Source organism: Haliotis rufescens, unplaced genomic scaffold, assembly GCF_023055435.1.
Source record: "Haliotis rufescens isolate VD_foot unplaced genomic scaffold, xgHalRufe1.0.p SCAF_2, whole genome shotgun sequence".
In the NCBI taxonomy this organism is placed as follows: domain Eukaryota; kingdom Metazoa; phylum Mollusca; class Gastropoda; order Lepetellida; family Haliotidae; genus Haliotis; species Haliotis rufescens.
The window spans coordinates 52,242,985-52,258,009 of NW_025963890.1; the positions used below are offsets into that span (position 1 = coordinate 52,242,985).

The window sequence follows — 15,025 nt, forward strand, 5'->3', positions numbered from 1 at the left end:
ACCGGGACATACTTTCTCAACGTCTACTGCCAACCCAGCTATCAAAATGACAATCTTGGTTTCGTTTCTATCCGCCCTGTCAAAATTAAAATCAGAAGTAAGTATCCCGACTCCAATAAAGTAATAAATCAAGCGCCTGAAAGGGGACTGTCGTTCCACGCACCACACTCCAGTTAGTAAAGTCAACACGAGATTAGTTAAGTGCACTTTAATAATACTTTAACTGTACGACCTAATCCATTACAAGAGAATGATAACTCCTCGACCAAGTCTACGGACACTCCACAGATTATCACATCGTTCATATAAACACGGCTGACTTTAATATAAATAATGTTCACAGATAATCTGACCGTGAATATATTTATATTAACGATTTATCGCGAGAATAAAATAATACAAAAATATTGCAATAATTTCCCAAAACGCAAAACATATATCAAAACTACATGGATATAATAAAACACAACTACAAATGAATGTATTTCTTTATTCCACTTTCTAAAAAAAACAATTATAACAAATTGACAAAAAGGCTTTATAAAATGCAGTGGTAATTATGTGGCCGATCATTGGACGAATGACCACATTGGTGTCAGGAACCATGCCCTGGTTGATGAATAATATAGCAATGTAGGGTTCGGATGTATGAGGAAGTCGTCAGTCAATTACTAGCAGTCTCTGTGTTTGTCAGAGTTTGTGTACCAACATTGCTCCTGGTTCAAGCACTTGTACATATTTTTTGTGTGGTCCGATGTAACTAATCTGATTGTGCTTTGCTAACAACTGTCATTCAAATTTAACATCTGCATTGTGTTGATGGCAAAATAAACACAAGCTATTAACACATGTTAATTTGATAACAAATCACTCATTACCGCAGCACCACCTGAAAACGGTTGGTAGTCAGCCGGTCTGTCGTGAGATTTGGAGTATTGGTAGAGCTAGTAAACAAAGATGACACAACGAGATAATGCGCGTCCTATACACGCCATGTCCTGCCACACATACAGGGGGGGGGGGGGGGGGGGGGGGGGGTGACGGAGATGTTGAAATAATTTATTTCGTGCTGCTGTAGTATAAATATGTCGAGAGTGACGGATGTGACGCCTCTCGTTGTCGAGATGAATTATGACACCCCGTTAGCTCGCTAGGTAGACTTTTTTTTGCAATTTAATAGACGAAACCAACCTATTCATAATCCAGATTGATCTTGATGGGCGGTCTTTCAGATACATCAATCTTTTAAAATAAGTGTCAGATGTATTTATTTGCAAGCATGACACCGACCACTGCAGTCACAATCAGCGTTACAACTCAGAGAGTCTTGTTAGATCTCAACTCACCTAAACACGAAATGATTGAGAAACTTAATCAAAGGGAGGTAATCCCACAAGAGGGAATTTGACAGGAGTTGCGTTCAAAAGAACCAACAACTGTTCGTATCCCCTTAGAGATTTTTTAATGCATTTACTTTATAGATTGTCAACAGAGTGGGAAATTATACAAGAAACTCGTGTTTTCAATATATGCTATTTCAACCATGTTTGTGGTCTGAACTCTATTTCTCTATGGCCCCATGTATTAGCAGGCCCCGATATACCCTCTTGTATCGTGTTCAAGCATATATTCCCATGGTAAGGCTACAAGAGTCAAGTACCCTACTCCAAACCTGTCCTATCTTATCTGTCGCTATGTGCTTGTGACAGATCACTTAATATTATCATACATCAAGTGGGATAAGGCTAAGTCGACTTATGCTATAGTCCATTTGTAGAGGCTGTTGTGAGTGCAATCTGGCCTTTAAAACCAACCCTAGAGATTCAAGTCTAACATTCAGTCTAACCGAGATAAGGTAGAGGACTTACCATATCATTGTGAACAATGTTCGTGAAGTGCGTTTACCTGAATCAGACTCTGTTATTTACAGGCCGTGGAAAAGATGAATATTGTACATTGCAGCATAAAACAACATTCACTCACTAAACAGCCTACTGAAACTAGAAACCACGAAACACCCTGAACAAGGAAACAATCACGTTGGAAGTTAACATCTACTGGTTAAGTTTTCACGCCTTGATGTTGGGACTGGTTTTGTATACTGCCGTACATGACCGGGGATAGACACTTGATGCATCATAACGTGATTTATGTTTCGCTTTCTGACAATTTGTCTCATTATATGCCAAGTTCATATTAAATATGGGAGCACGGAACACATGGGCACAAACAAGGGAGATACACGTGAACAGTTGTCTGGTTTGGTGGATTGTTGATGTGTATATCACAAATATACTGGACCGCAAAAGAAACGTCACTTCATGAAAATAATTCATGAGTTTCGTATTGAAATATCAAAGCACGAAGAATCAGAGAAACCCGGTTTTAGGACTACTGCATGCTGGCCTGGCTACACTAATGGTTGCCAATGCCTTTAATGTCCACACGTGAGAACCATCCACAGATTACAGCAACGATACCAGGTCACCAACAGCATGGGTCTTCCAAACCCTGTTTCTCTGATTGGCATGGCGCTAGTATCAATACAAGGATCCTCATATTGTGATGCCGTTTATCAGAAAAGGCACAAGGAAAAGCAAGGGAATTTTGCTTTTCATGCAAAGCATTCAGCAACTTGTACCATGGTCGTTTGTTAAGCTGCGTTTTAGCGACCCATTATATCCATATTTGTGGCACTTTTTGACCGTTAACACTGGATACTGACTAATGTGAAAGACGAGATACCTCCAAAAATGCATTGATATTTTAGTGGGAAGTATTTTCATTAAGTGACGTTTCTTTTGAGGTTCTGTATAGATTCAGATGTAGAGCGAGTTAGAGCCAGCCCCCACATTGGAGTTTAGATGGCAGGTAGACATCAAACATAGATTCAGGTGTCTGCGAGTATGAGCCAGGCCGACATCACACATAGATTTAGCTGTCTAGCGAGTTAGAGCCAGGCCGACATCACACATAGATTTAGCTTTCTAGCGAGTTAGAGCCAGGCCCCACACTGGAGTTTAGAAGGCAGGTAGACATCACAGAGATATGCTGGAGACAGGGAGTCCAGGCACTGGATTTCAGCCTTATGACCCAGCTGCAGCAGGTGTTGAACCTAAGGGAGAAGAGACGAGGATGATGCTACACATTTGTTGACTGCGATCCTACTTTTGCTTTTGATGATGATGATGATGATGATGTCGGTATGGTTTTACGCCGCTTTTAGCAATATTTCAGCAATATCACGGCGGGGACACCAGAAACGGGCTTCACACATTGTAACCATGTCAGGAATCGAACCAGGGTCTTCGGCGAGACGAGCGAACGCTTTAACCTCTAGCGTTCCCCACAGCTGCCGCATGATGATGATGATGATCATCATCATCATCATCATGGCAATATGACAATACTTTATTACCCCATGGGAATTCTGTGTACAGAGGAAAGTCCCACATAAACTGAAGACTATAGAGCAGCAGAACGGTACAGAATTAACAGTCATTTGTGAGGATGTTGCTTGAAGAGATAAAGTTCAAAGACACTTCTTATTGGAAGTGATACCAGGGGCAATAATTATTAACTGCCTAATAATTTGCAACACGACATATTAGGAGAATACACATTGGTGGCCTTACGGAAGAAGACTCAGAACCCACTCATATACCACCAGGAAGTATCAACTATAAAAGTGCTACTTGATGCGCTCAGTAGGTTGCAGCCCACGAAAATGCGCCACTCCAGGCACTTAATAGGCGAGAGACGTATATTTTACGAGCGCTTCGATGGGCCCCAGTTTCGGGGGTGGGGGGGGGGGGGGGGGTGTCCTGATTCTTCCATTGAGAAGAAAAGGGACGTGATACGTGCCTGTGTGGCGAGGGGTGGATTTGCCAGCACATAGGGTCGTCCTATCAGTTCCGAGGCCTTGTCCATGTCCTTCTTGGTGAACTGTATACACACCGACTCGTGGATATTAAGCCTGCACAAAGAGGACATAATTGCCAGCTTTTACAAACAATTTTGTCCATTTCACAATAACATAAAACGTCAAACACATCCATCAATATAACGTCAAACACACCCATCCATGTAACATCAAACATCCATCCATGTAACGTCAAACACATACATCCATGTAAAGTCAAACATCCATCCATGTAACGTCAAAAACACACATCCATGTAACGTCAAACACGTCCATCAATATAACGGCAAACACATTCCCCAAAGTAACGTCACACACACCTATCCATGTAACGTCAAACATCCATCCATGTAACATCAAACAAGTCCATCAAAATAACGGCAAACACATTCCCCCGTGTAACGTCAAACACATCCATCCATGTAACGTCGAACACGTCCATCAATATAGCGGCAAACACGTTCCCTCATGTAACGTCAAACATCCATCAATATAACGTCAAACACATCCATCAATATAACGTCAAACATCCATCCATGTAACGTCAAACATCCATCAATGTAACGTCAAACACACCCATCCATGTAACCTCAAACCGCATCCAAATGAAAAACAAAAAATAACAGTTCTATTGAAACATTTTAGGAACTGGTACTGTATTATAGTGAGGGAGGGGAGACAAAATATGAGACAGATCTAAGGCCAATCTCACCGGCACCCCTAAGATAAATTACCATGGCCGATTGGCCCACTATTTCAGTCATATTGCCGCGTGTCTACAGCAGAATAATGGGATGAACCCCCGTAATGCAGGCCTTAGACGTTTACCACTTTCATGAAGCCATGGGTATGGTGCGAGAAACCTAGAAACAGTGTCTTTACGATTATGGACATGAGTAGATTCACACCATCAGGGGCAACAAGAATTCTGTAATTATGATTTTGGACCAAAGCAAATCTATCCCCTGAAATGTAGACAACTACCCCTCTCCTCAATTTCATGTTTTTATATGCTCCATACCGGCCTAGGTCACTTGGTAAAATTCCTAGCCACTTCATACTTGGCACAGCAAGGTGTCTGTTTTCTGCCGCTTGTGCCTGCAAGCATATCATGGGCATACTCTATATGATTCTGTAAGTGTCATGGGCCATGCTTCTCCATGGTTGTGCACGTATATCATGGAGACACAGCGTGTATATATTATTACGTTTCTATGATTGAGACTAGTGAGTTGGCTGTATAGTTTATTTAAGTGTTCTAGCTAAATTCCGACAGTCTGAAAATAACCTAGTTGAACAGACAAACCAGTGATTAATATTATGAACAGAGTCACCGCAGTCGGGGTACAATGGCACACAACGAACAAACTCACCAAGTCTGACCATCCGAACCATTAAGGCGCCTCTTACAACACCATCAGGTTTGGGGAGACATCCAGATACCCCACGGTGTCAAACATAATGCCCTGATGGAACACACACTAGACTAGTACCATGGAACACACACTAGACTAGTACTAGACTAGTACCATGGAACACACACTAGACTAGTACTAGACTAGTACCATGGAATAGACACTGGACTAGTACCATGGAACACACACTAGACTAGTATCATGGAACACACACTAGACTAGTACCATGGAACACACACTAGATTTGTACTAGACTAGAACCATGGAATAGACACTGGACTAGTACCATGGAACACACACTAGACTAGTATCATGGAACACACACTAGACTAGTACCATGGAACACACACTGGACTAGTATCATGGAACACACACTAGACTAGTACCATGGAACACACACTGGACTAGTACCATTGAACACACACTAGACTAGTACCATGGAACACACACTGGACTAGTACCATGGAACACACACTAGACTAGTACCATGGAACACACACTAGACTAGTACCATGGAACACACACTACACTAGTACCATGGAACACACACTAGACTAGTACCATGGAACACACACTGGACTAGTACAATGGAACACACACTAGACTAGTACCATTGAACACATACTAGACTAGTACCATGGAACACACACTAGACTAGTACCATGGAACACACACTGGACTAGTACCATGGAACACACACTAGACTAGTACCATGGAACAAACACTAGACTAGTACCATTGAACACACACTGGACTAGTTCCATGGAACACACACTGGACTAGTACCATGGAACACACACTAGACTAGTACCATGGAACACACACTGGACTAGTACCATGGAACACACACTAGACTAGTACTAGACTAGTACCATGGAACACACACTAGACTAGTACCATGGAACACACACTAGACTAGTACTAGACTAGTACCATGGAACACACACTAGACTAGTACCATGGGACACACACCGGACTAGTACCATGGAACACACACTAGACTAGTACCATTGAACACACACTGGACTAGTACCATGGAACACACACTAGACTAGTATCATGGAACACACACTGGACTAGTATCATGGAACACACACTAGACTAGTACCATGGAACACACACTGGACTAGTACCATTGAACACACACTAGACTAGTACCATGGAACACACACTGGACTAGTACCATGGAACACACACTAGACTAGTACCATGGAACACACACTAGACTAGTACCATGGAACACACACTGGACTAGTACCATGGAACACACACTAGACTAGTACTAGACTAGTACCATGGAACACACACTGGACTAGTACCATGGAACACACACTAGACTAGTACGATGGAACACATACTAGACTAGTACCATGGAACACACACTAGACTAGTACCATGGAACACACACTGGACTAGTACCATGGAACACAAACTAGACTAGTACCATGGAACACACACTAGACTAGTACTAGACTAGTATCATGGAACACACACTGGACTAGTACCATGGAACACACACTAGACTAGTACTAGACTAGTACCATGGAACACACACTAGACTAGTACTAGACTCGTACCATGGAACACACACTAGACTAGTACCATGGGACACACACCGGACTAGAACCATTGAACACACACTAGACTAGTACCATGGAACACACACTGGACTAGTACCATGGAACACACACTAGACTAGTACCATGGAACACATACTGGACTAGTACCATGGAACACACACTAGACTAGTACCATGGAACACACACTGGACTAGTACCATGGAACACACACTGGACTAGTACCATGGAACATACACTAGACTAGTATCATGGAACACACACTAGACTAGTACCATGGAACACACACTGAACTAGTGCCATGGAACACACACTAGACTAGTACCATGGAACACACACTGGACTAGTGTCACGGAACACACACTAGACTAGGACCATGGAACACACACTAGAATAGTACCATGGAACACACTTTAGACTAGTACCAAAGAGATGTTTGGTTTCAAACGACTATAAGTCGCAATGTGGCTGAGATAATATATGCCACGTTAAATTTTAACTCACTCACTAACTCAAGGACCGTAAACTTACCTTGGATCCGAATCTGTACACACACATTATCTCTATACCTGAAATGTGAGAGGACAGACATAGCTACTGTCTACCACTGGTACATGAAACATCCACAGTTGTCACTCTAGAAGACATAGTCCATTATCTTTGGGAATCAATATTATCTCAACCAACGTATGTGTAATAGAACCAATGCAGACGAAGGTTGAAACTTCTACATACAGGAAGAAAACATTATTTTTTTTAATATTTCTTTAAATATTGCCCTGATACATACTTTTTGTATTGATATTTCCCTCATCATACGATGCTGGTATTTTAGTACTAAATACGAGATGCGCCAAACATCGAATCGTTACTCAATAAATGCAGATTATTTGCAGATTGAGAAACTCTACCATACCATGTTGTTTAACTCAACAATATGCCCGCTCAAAGACGGCGGTCTATAAACCATCAAGTCTGGACCAGACAATCAAGTGACTGACATCGAGCATCGATCTACACAATTGGGATACGATGACATGCATCTACCAAGTCAGCGATCCTGACCGACCAATTCCGTTAGTCGGCTCTTACACGCATTGGTTGCTGAAGATCAATTCTAATCGGGATCTTCAGGGATCATTAGCATCAGTACATCTAGTAGACAGCTATTCAAGATCATACCGTGAGGGTCAGCATCGACCAGAATAAACATGGGGAGCTGGAACCTGTCCCACAGAGCCCTCAACAGAAGCCTGGTTCCAAGGTCAGGAAAACCTTTACCCTGAATCACACATAATAAAATACCTCAGTTAATTGGCATGGAAATCAAGAGATCAATGTCACAGGGAGTGAGTGTGTCAGGTTTTACGCCGCTTTTAGCATTATTCCAGTCGCTGCAATATCAGGGTGTACCAGATTGTATTATTGAGGGGAATCGAACCCGGGCTTTTGGTGTGACCAGTGAACGCTTCTACCACTAGGCTACCCCACCGCCCGACCTTGCAATTACAACAACGTTACACCTGAAAGTTCAATTGTGTCTCTACTACATATAAAAACATGTAACATTGTAAACCCAACCCAAGTAGTTGTTCTATGGCTGAGATAATGCCGAGAAGACAATTCAAGTCACCTATAATTGTCAGCAAATAATGACTTACACTACACTAAGTACATGCACTGTACATGCTACATACACTGCTGGAATACAACGTTTCTACTCACAGTAATCATGATGCATGGCCCGAACTTCTGACAAAACTGGTCCCCCAGTAGTTTCTGAAAAGTTGCATCCTTCTCCACAATTAGGACAAGCCTGGCATGTGTGGTCATGTCTCCATGTGTTAAGGTTCAAACATGATGTGTACTCAAGATGTTAAAAAACACAACTTGTCTCAATGTAAACATTGGTTTTCTACTATCATCATCTTTCGAAATAGAGCGTTCCCAATACATTATTGAAAACCTTATTCATCATTGACTTGTAGCTCTTTCATACACAATTCAACTATAGAATGTTCAGTTAACGTTACAGGTTGTTTTGTGACAATCCGACCAGTGACATAGATATGACGTGTGATGTACGAAGCCTAATCTATTGTATGAAAGATACTCTGCATGTCCTTCATATGAGCTGGAACCGGGATCCCCTAAAAGTACATGGAAAATTCATATACAGTAAACTATGTTAATAAAGAACACACTTTTAAAGAACTGGTCACGTCCATTTGCTGTATATATGTAGTGTATATGGTGATAACGAACTACGCAAGGAACTAAAACTCTTGGTCCCTTTGAGTTCGTTCTAACCGTAGTTTTCTGTATATAATATTCATATGATATTCCTATTTCTTCATACATCTTCAATTGACCGTAGGAGTCAGTTCTTTATATCCAACATTCGCTCCAGTTGACTTCTGCAAGTTGGGGGCCCCACTGGGAATCTTACTGGTCAGCAATATTTGATGTTTCTGTTTGTTTGTTGTTTAAGGGCGCACGCGGCAATATTCCAGCTATATGACGGCGATGGGTAAAAAATCGAGTCTGGACCAGACAATCCAGTGATTGATATCATGAGCATCGATCCACGCAATTGGAATACGATGACATGCTTCAACCAAGTCAGCGAGCCTGACCTCCCGGTTAGTCGCCTTTTACGACAAGCACATGGCAAGAATGTGTTGCTGACGACCTATTGTATCAGGACCTTCAGGGTTCAGAAATATTTGATACTTGCGTTCAATGTGTTGGCTGTAAGGGGGAGTCAGCTGCTGGTTGAGGGCACCTGTACTTACTGTCCTCGTGATGCTGCAGTCAACGAAGTGGCCCTGGTCACTGTAAAACTGCACATCGCCTGCGACACTGCCTTTGCACGTAGCCAGCTTAATAACAAGAACATCATTTCCAATAATAATGAAACTTGATAATCTTGATGAATGAAAGGCAAAATGGTCTTATGTAATTGCATAACAGTTCAATGGTTCTTGAAGTAAACGTAAAATCCATGATTTACCTGAACACCCAGACCCTCATCGACATTGTAAATCCATACTCCACAGCTGTTTGGGAATTGCTGCTAAATGTTAACGCTCATTGAAATATTCGACTTTATACACTCAGTGCCGAAGAAATAACATTCGATATAAATATACAAACTGTGTGTTACTTTTACAAATCACAAATTCTCACTTACCACATGTAGTTCCCATCGTGGTGTTTCTAGTAGACAGGCGACGTTGTCCACCAGATTGTCCAAAGTTGTCTGACTCCCGAACAACTCCGGATATTGATAGTAAAGATCACTGTTCCAAGTTAAAATAGTATTGATGTTGCATTATAACTATGTGTATGGTGAAGGCGTGACTATATTTGTTTCACTCACATCATTGTAACTTCTTGGAAATATTTAGAATCTGCTGTCCGTTGGTCATATACCATAATAACGACAGGAAACCTAAAAACGTAAACTTATTGTCTGCTGAACAAAATATGCATCTAGGGAATGAGTTTTAATTGAACCTGATAAAAATGTTTTAAGCCATACCGTTTTGTATGTCAAATAAAGATGTTCAGGGGTTTCAAATCAATATCTGTGTCCTCCATGTTTATATAATTCATAGTTTCATCTTTGCGTTCAGAATATTTCCACACTTACCGTTTGGTACAATATTTATTCTGCTGAATGAGTTTATAGATGATGGACAGTATTCTTGTCATTAAACCTAAAACGACAACATTCGGTAGATATGTTTCCATTTGAAGAATAATGACGATACTGTGATCAGTAATACAGTACTAACCAGAGAAGTTATGAATTATCATAATATACAACAAACGCCCAGAATTTTCCAAAACGTTTATGTCCTTAGACCCATATACAAGATCAAAGATGCACTAGGAATCACCTGAATGAGTTTTGCACAGATTCTGTTAAGAATCTGCTTACTCTGCAAACTCAAATTATTTTATGTACAGATACATTCTTTTCCCGATCTTTTCCGACGAATCTATTTAGCTGACGCTGACTTGCGACTCAAATGTACAACCTTAGCAAACAAGCTTGGGCAAAGACGAGAACTCATGTCCATTCCGATAGCTTGGTGAAGGAAACAGTTCTACTTAAGTTATTATGTTTAATTACCTTCGATATGTATATATCAGCTGCTTCCAGTGGTGAGCAAAGATGGAAATAGAATGGTTTTAGCTAAAACTACATACATATTACCAGTTACTGGAGCTTACAATTTCAACTTACCAAACTTCTTTACAGATTGGAGACTGTCAAATCGTACATGAGACAACTTTTGATCTTTTGCAGGCTCAATACCGACGCTGTTTTCAAACCTGTACATACATAATATATTGCACTGAAACTAAATTTAACACTGCGCCATTTTCATTTCACCGAATTACGCAACTCCTAAACTTATTGTGTGTGATTGACACAAAAGAAAAGGCAAAGCAAATAATTGGGTATATTAGGACCAGTGTTTCCAGGGCATGTGTAATGCCTATTAACTGATAATAATTACTGTAGTTACTAGTTATAAAAGATACTTTATCTGACATATTAATCTGTGTCAGCATATGGAAAATATTCATACAAGGCACACTAGGCTCAGTGTTTCAGTTCAGCTCTTTCCCTCAAAAACTGACTGATGCGATTCTTTCCAAAAAAATTATTCTCTGTGATAAATGTAGCACTGTCCTATCAACAACGGAGGATATCATGAAACTGCTCCTTAATTTCATTATGCCATGTGTCTCTGGCTTCTTGTGGGCAATTTATGACACGTTTTGAGACTGAAGCATTGTGAGTCATAATGAACACTCTCTGGAACTAGATGACAACAGGAGTGTGCCAGGGCATGTAGATCATGATCATTTTGGCTCTTTCTCAATTTATGTCATTTGTATCTCAGAAACCAGACCACATTGTTGAAAGTTGTACAGGTCGTGGAGTCATCCCACAGATGAGATCCTTACCTTTTGGGCTTGCTGACGGGCTTAACCACTTTGGTCAAGTGGACAAGGCGTTCGTCCGACCTCGGATGTTTCGAACCCCATCACAGGGCTCGGAAATTGTATGGCCGCTACATAATGATTGTATTAAATCATATGACTTCAACTACCGAGGGGTTGTGTGATACAGGAGTTCAAAAAAAGAAGAAGTGAGCCGTAACAGTAATGGAACATTTGAAACTCTCGACGAAACATCACCTGACACTGTCCCATGACGACTTGTTTGTGTAGCTGAAGATAGGTGCATCACCTTTGGATATAGATTGTGTCATTTGAAGGATAACTTTTTCGATCTTCTTCAGAATGTCACCCCTGTAAGTAGAAAACTTTAAATGGGTAGTAGTCCCGTGAAGATTCCGGTTAGACTTGGGCTTCAGCAACCCATGTTTGTCGTAAGAGACTAACGGGATCGGGTGGTCAGACTTGCATGTCATGTATCCCAACTGCGTAGATCGATGCGCATGATGTCAACCACTTCATTGTCCGGTCCTTACTCGATTATTTACAAACCGCTATCATATAGCTGTAATATTGCGGAGGTAAACAACAAACAAATGGGTAATAGCGCGGATCTGTTAGGCCTATTGCATTTGCAGGCTAAATAAAGCGTAATGCTATAAAGAAGCGGGTCCTATATTATATTAAATCTAACGTGAACGTCAGAAGGATGCACCGTGTTCAAACAACATTCCTAAACAATCCTAACTCATAGGAACGATCGTAGGACTCGAAAGATATAATGGGTTATGGAAAATGATATTTTATGTAGGCCTATAACTATAAGGATCTATAAGTCTACTAATTCATATGTACAGTGGCACGTCCTTTATAAACTAGAACACACCTTTCATTGACAAATAAAACCGATTGCGCCTCCTGAGTATTCTTCGGGTCTTCCTTTCTTTTCGTTTGCCGCCACTGGACACATAAGTGGCGACTTAGAAGGTCCACGGCATGCCAAAAGTCTGCACTATTATTCATCGTCTGCTATTTCGTCAACAAAATACAATCTCGCTGAGAGTAGCCCCCCTTCTTTCAATCATTCCTCACACCAACATGCAGCGTGATCAATGTGCCTAAAATTATTACAAAAGCTGTTTCATTATCCTTAAAACAAAGGAGTTAGTACGCAGACGTTTACTAAGCAGCAGCATGTTTACATTTTAACGTCTGTATCACTGTGTATCCAGTAAATTACAGTAAGATTCAATCTTTTCAAGTTTTGAATTGGTATCAGCGATGTGAGGAGTTCAATAGGTCAGCTCACAAGTTACCTCCCCTGAGTAGATTGTCTGCCCCTTGCTCACGAGTCATCATCAGCTGGAATGGAAACATCCGGTCGTCAGTAAAGTGTGCGTGCTTTATTTGTTCTTCATTTCTTTGCTTATGTAGGTTAGAATTCATTTACAGGACTTGATTTACTCTAATTGATGGTGTTACTGACTGATTTCTGTGCGACGGATGTGAAAACACAGCAAGTTAATTTTACGTAAAGCCCCTTATTATTGATCAGCCTCAGATATGAAGATCCTGACGAACACACAATCTTAGGTGCTTATTTAATCTTTGGACAGAACATTGGCCCAACTATTTTGCACCCATCTTATTAAAACTATCAAGACAACTGTCGAAGACAGTCAAAAGATTTGATCATTTTTGCATGGAAATTTGATATTGCATTTGACGAGGTTACTTCCAAATAAACTGTCAAAAATGTATTTTGTTGAGAACCAACTCCCCTTACCAAATAAAAGTAATAAGTAATAAGAGATAGAAATAAATATTGATCTTCAATACCGCTGCTGATGAATAAAAAGAACACATCACAGTTTAAGGGACAGTACCTCCATCACAGTTTATAGGGACAGTACCTCCACTAGACCTTTAGTTCATGCTCAACTGATTTCACAAACCAAAACAACAGAGCTCAGTACAGCAAAATCAACAACCCAAACACTGTTTTTTATTTGAGGTAAATTGAAGAGAAATTTCATGTCTTTTCTTACAGATGAGTTGCAAATATTAATTGCCAGCTTGATTAGATTAGAAGCCAGTGTTTATCAAAGTCAAGATTACAATATACAGTAGAACATGGATATAACAAACTACAAGGGACCAGAGAAATCAGTTCGTTATATCCGTTGTTAGTTATATACGTTTTCGCTCGGAAATGTTCGCCATCTTGGATAAAACCAGAGACAATACACGTAATTGCAGCATTGACTTGTTTTAGCAGTGATTACTTCATAGCATTCAATTGATAACATTTGATAACATTCATTTAAGTTTAACAAGGTTAATCCATCACTGCTGATTGTGTTGATTGCCCACGATTGTGTTGATTCACTGCTGATTGCATACAGTCAATTGTCAGTGACACTTGACACTGAGTGAGATTTCTTAGTTTGCTATACACGTCACTAATAACTGATAGATGGGCTTGTCGGTGATCAGATATCAGTTTGCTGTATCTGTTGGTTCGCTGTAGAGAGTTTGTCATATATGTAAATTTTATATGATATTATATAGGAGATAAATCGGGGATTTTTTAACAGTTTGGTCTATCCGTTTGTTCGCTCTATCTGTGTTCTACTGTATATATGCCTCGGTTGTATGAAGCAAATTACTCTCCTACCCAGAGTTCCTTCCGTCCAGGCGAGTACCTCTGCCACATCATCACATCTTACACAGTCCATTCATTTGTTTTTCATCTGTTTCAAGTCTACACATTTAGATATACATATGTCATGAAATGTTTAACTTTCATATACAGAATATCCTAAAACATGAAACGCTATTTCCACTTGTGTATCTATTCTGTGCATGCTGTTATAGAAACTCTATGGAGAGCTAACAATATGGTCACTTTGATATGTAAAGCTATGTTGTCATGCGCCTCACTGTCGCAGATGTCGTGGTGTATCAATTTAATTATGCAAAACAACATGTAAGCATCTTCCCGAGGCAAGTGAGTTAACTGACTATAAAAGTCCAGTTTCCACCCTTGCCGAACTAGGCTGGTATTATGGAGTTAAATTTTGGCTGGACTAACGAGTCTATGCATAGTCCAATCAAAATCGCGCACTGAA

At 40.5% G+C, this 15,025-nt stretch overlaps 2 protein-coding genes across 2 annotated transcripts in view; one reads left to right on the plus strand and one right to left on the minus strand.

The window, feature by feature from the left end:
* Positions 1–1,030: 1,030 nt before the first annotated feature.
* Positions 1,031–12,960, minus strand: LOC124118851 (meiotic recombination protein SPO11-like). The gene is made up of 13 exons (XM_046481122.2): positions 12,781–12,960; positions 12,135–12,248; positions 11,170–11,258; positions 10,570–10,636; positions 10,108–10,216; positions 9,710–9,796; positions 9,028–9,064; positions 8,640–8,749; positions 8,097–8,196; positions 7,446–7,483; positions 4,944–5,020; positions 3,865–3,976; positions 1,031–3,115 (listed from the first exon to the last, which is right to left on the minus strand). Exons 1-13 carry the CDS (start codon positions 12,915–12,917, stop codon positions 2,996–2,998), a joined length of 1,197 nt encoding a protein of 398 aa, XP_046337078.1. The 5' UTR covers positions 12,918–12,960; the 3' UTR covers positions 1,031–2,995.
* Positions 12,961–13,215: 255 nt separating this feature from the next.
* LOC124118852 (ADP-ribosylation factor-related protein 1-like) overlaps positions 13,216–15,025 on the plus strand; it is a 31,851-nt gene continuing 30,041 nt past the window's right edge. The window contains exon 1 of the mRNA XM_048400135.1: positions 13,216–13,288. The gene's annotated coding sequence lies outside the window, so the exon portion shown is untranslated. The remainder of the gene's footprint in view (positions 13,289–15,025) is intronic.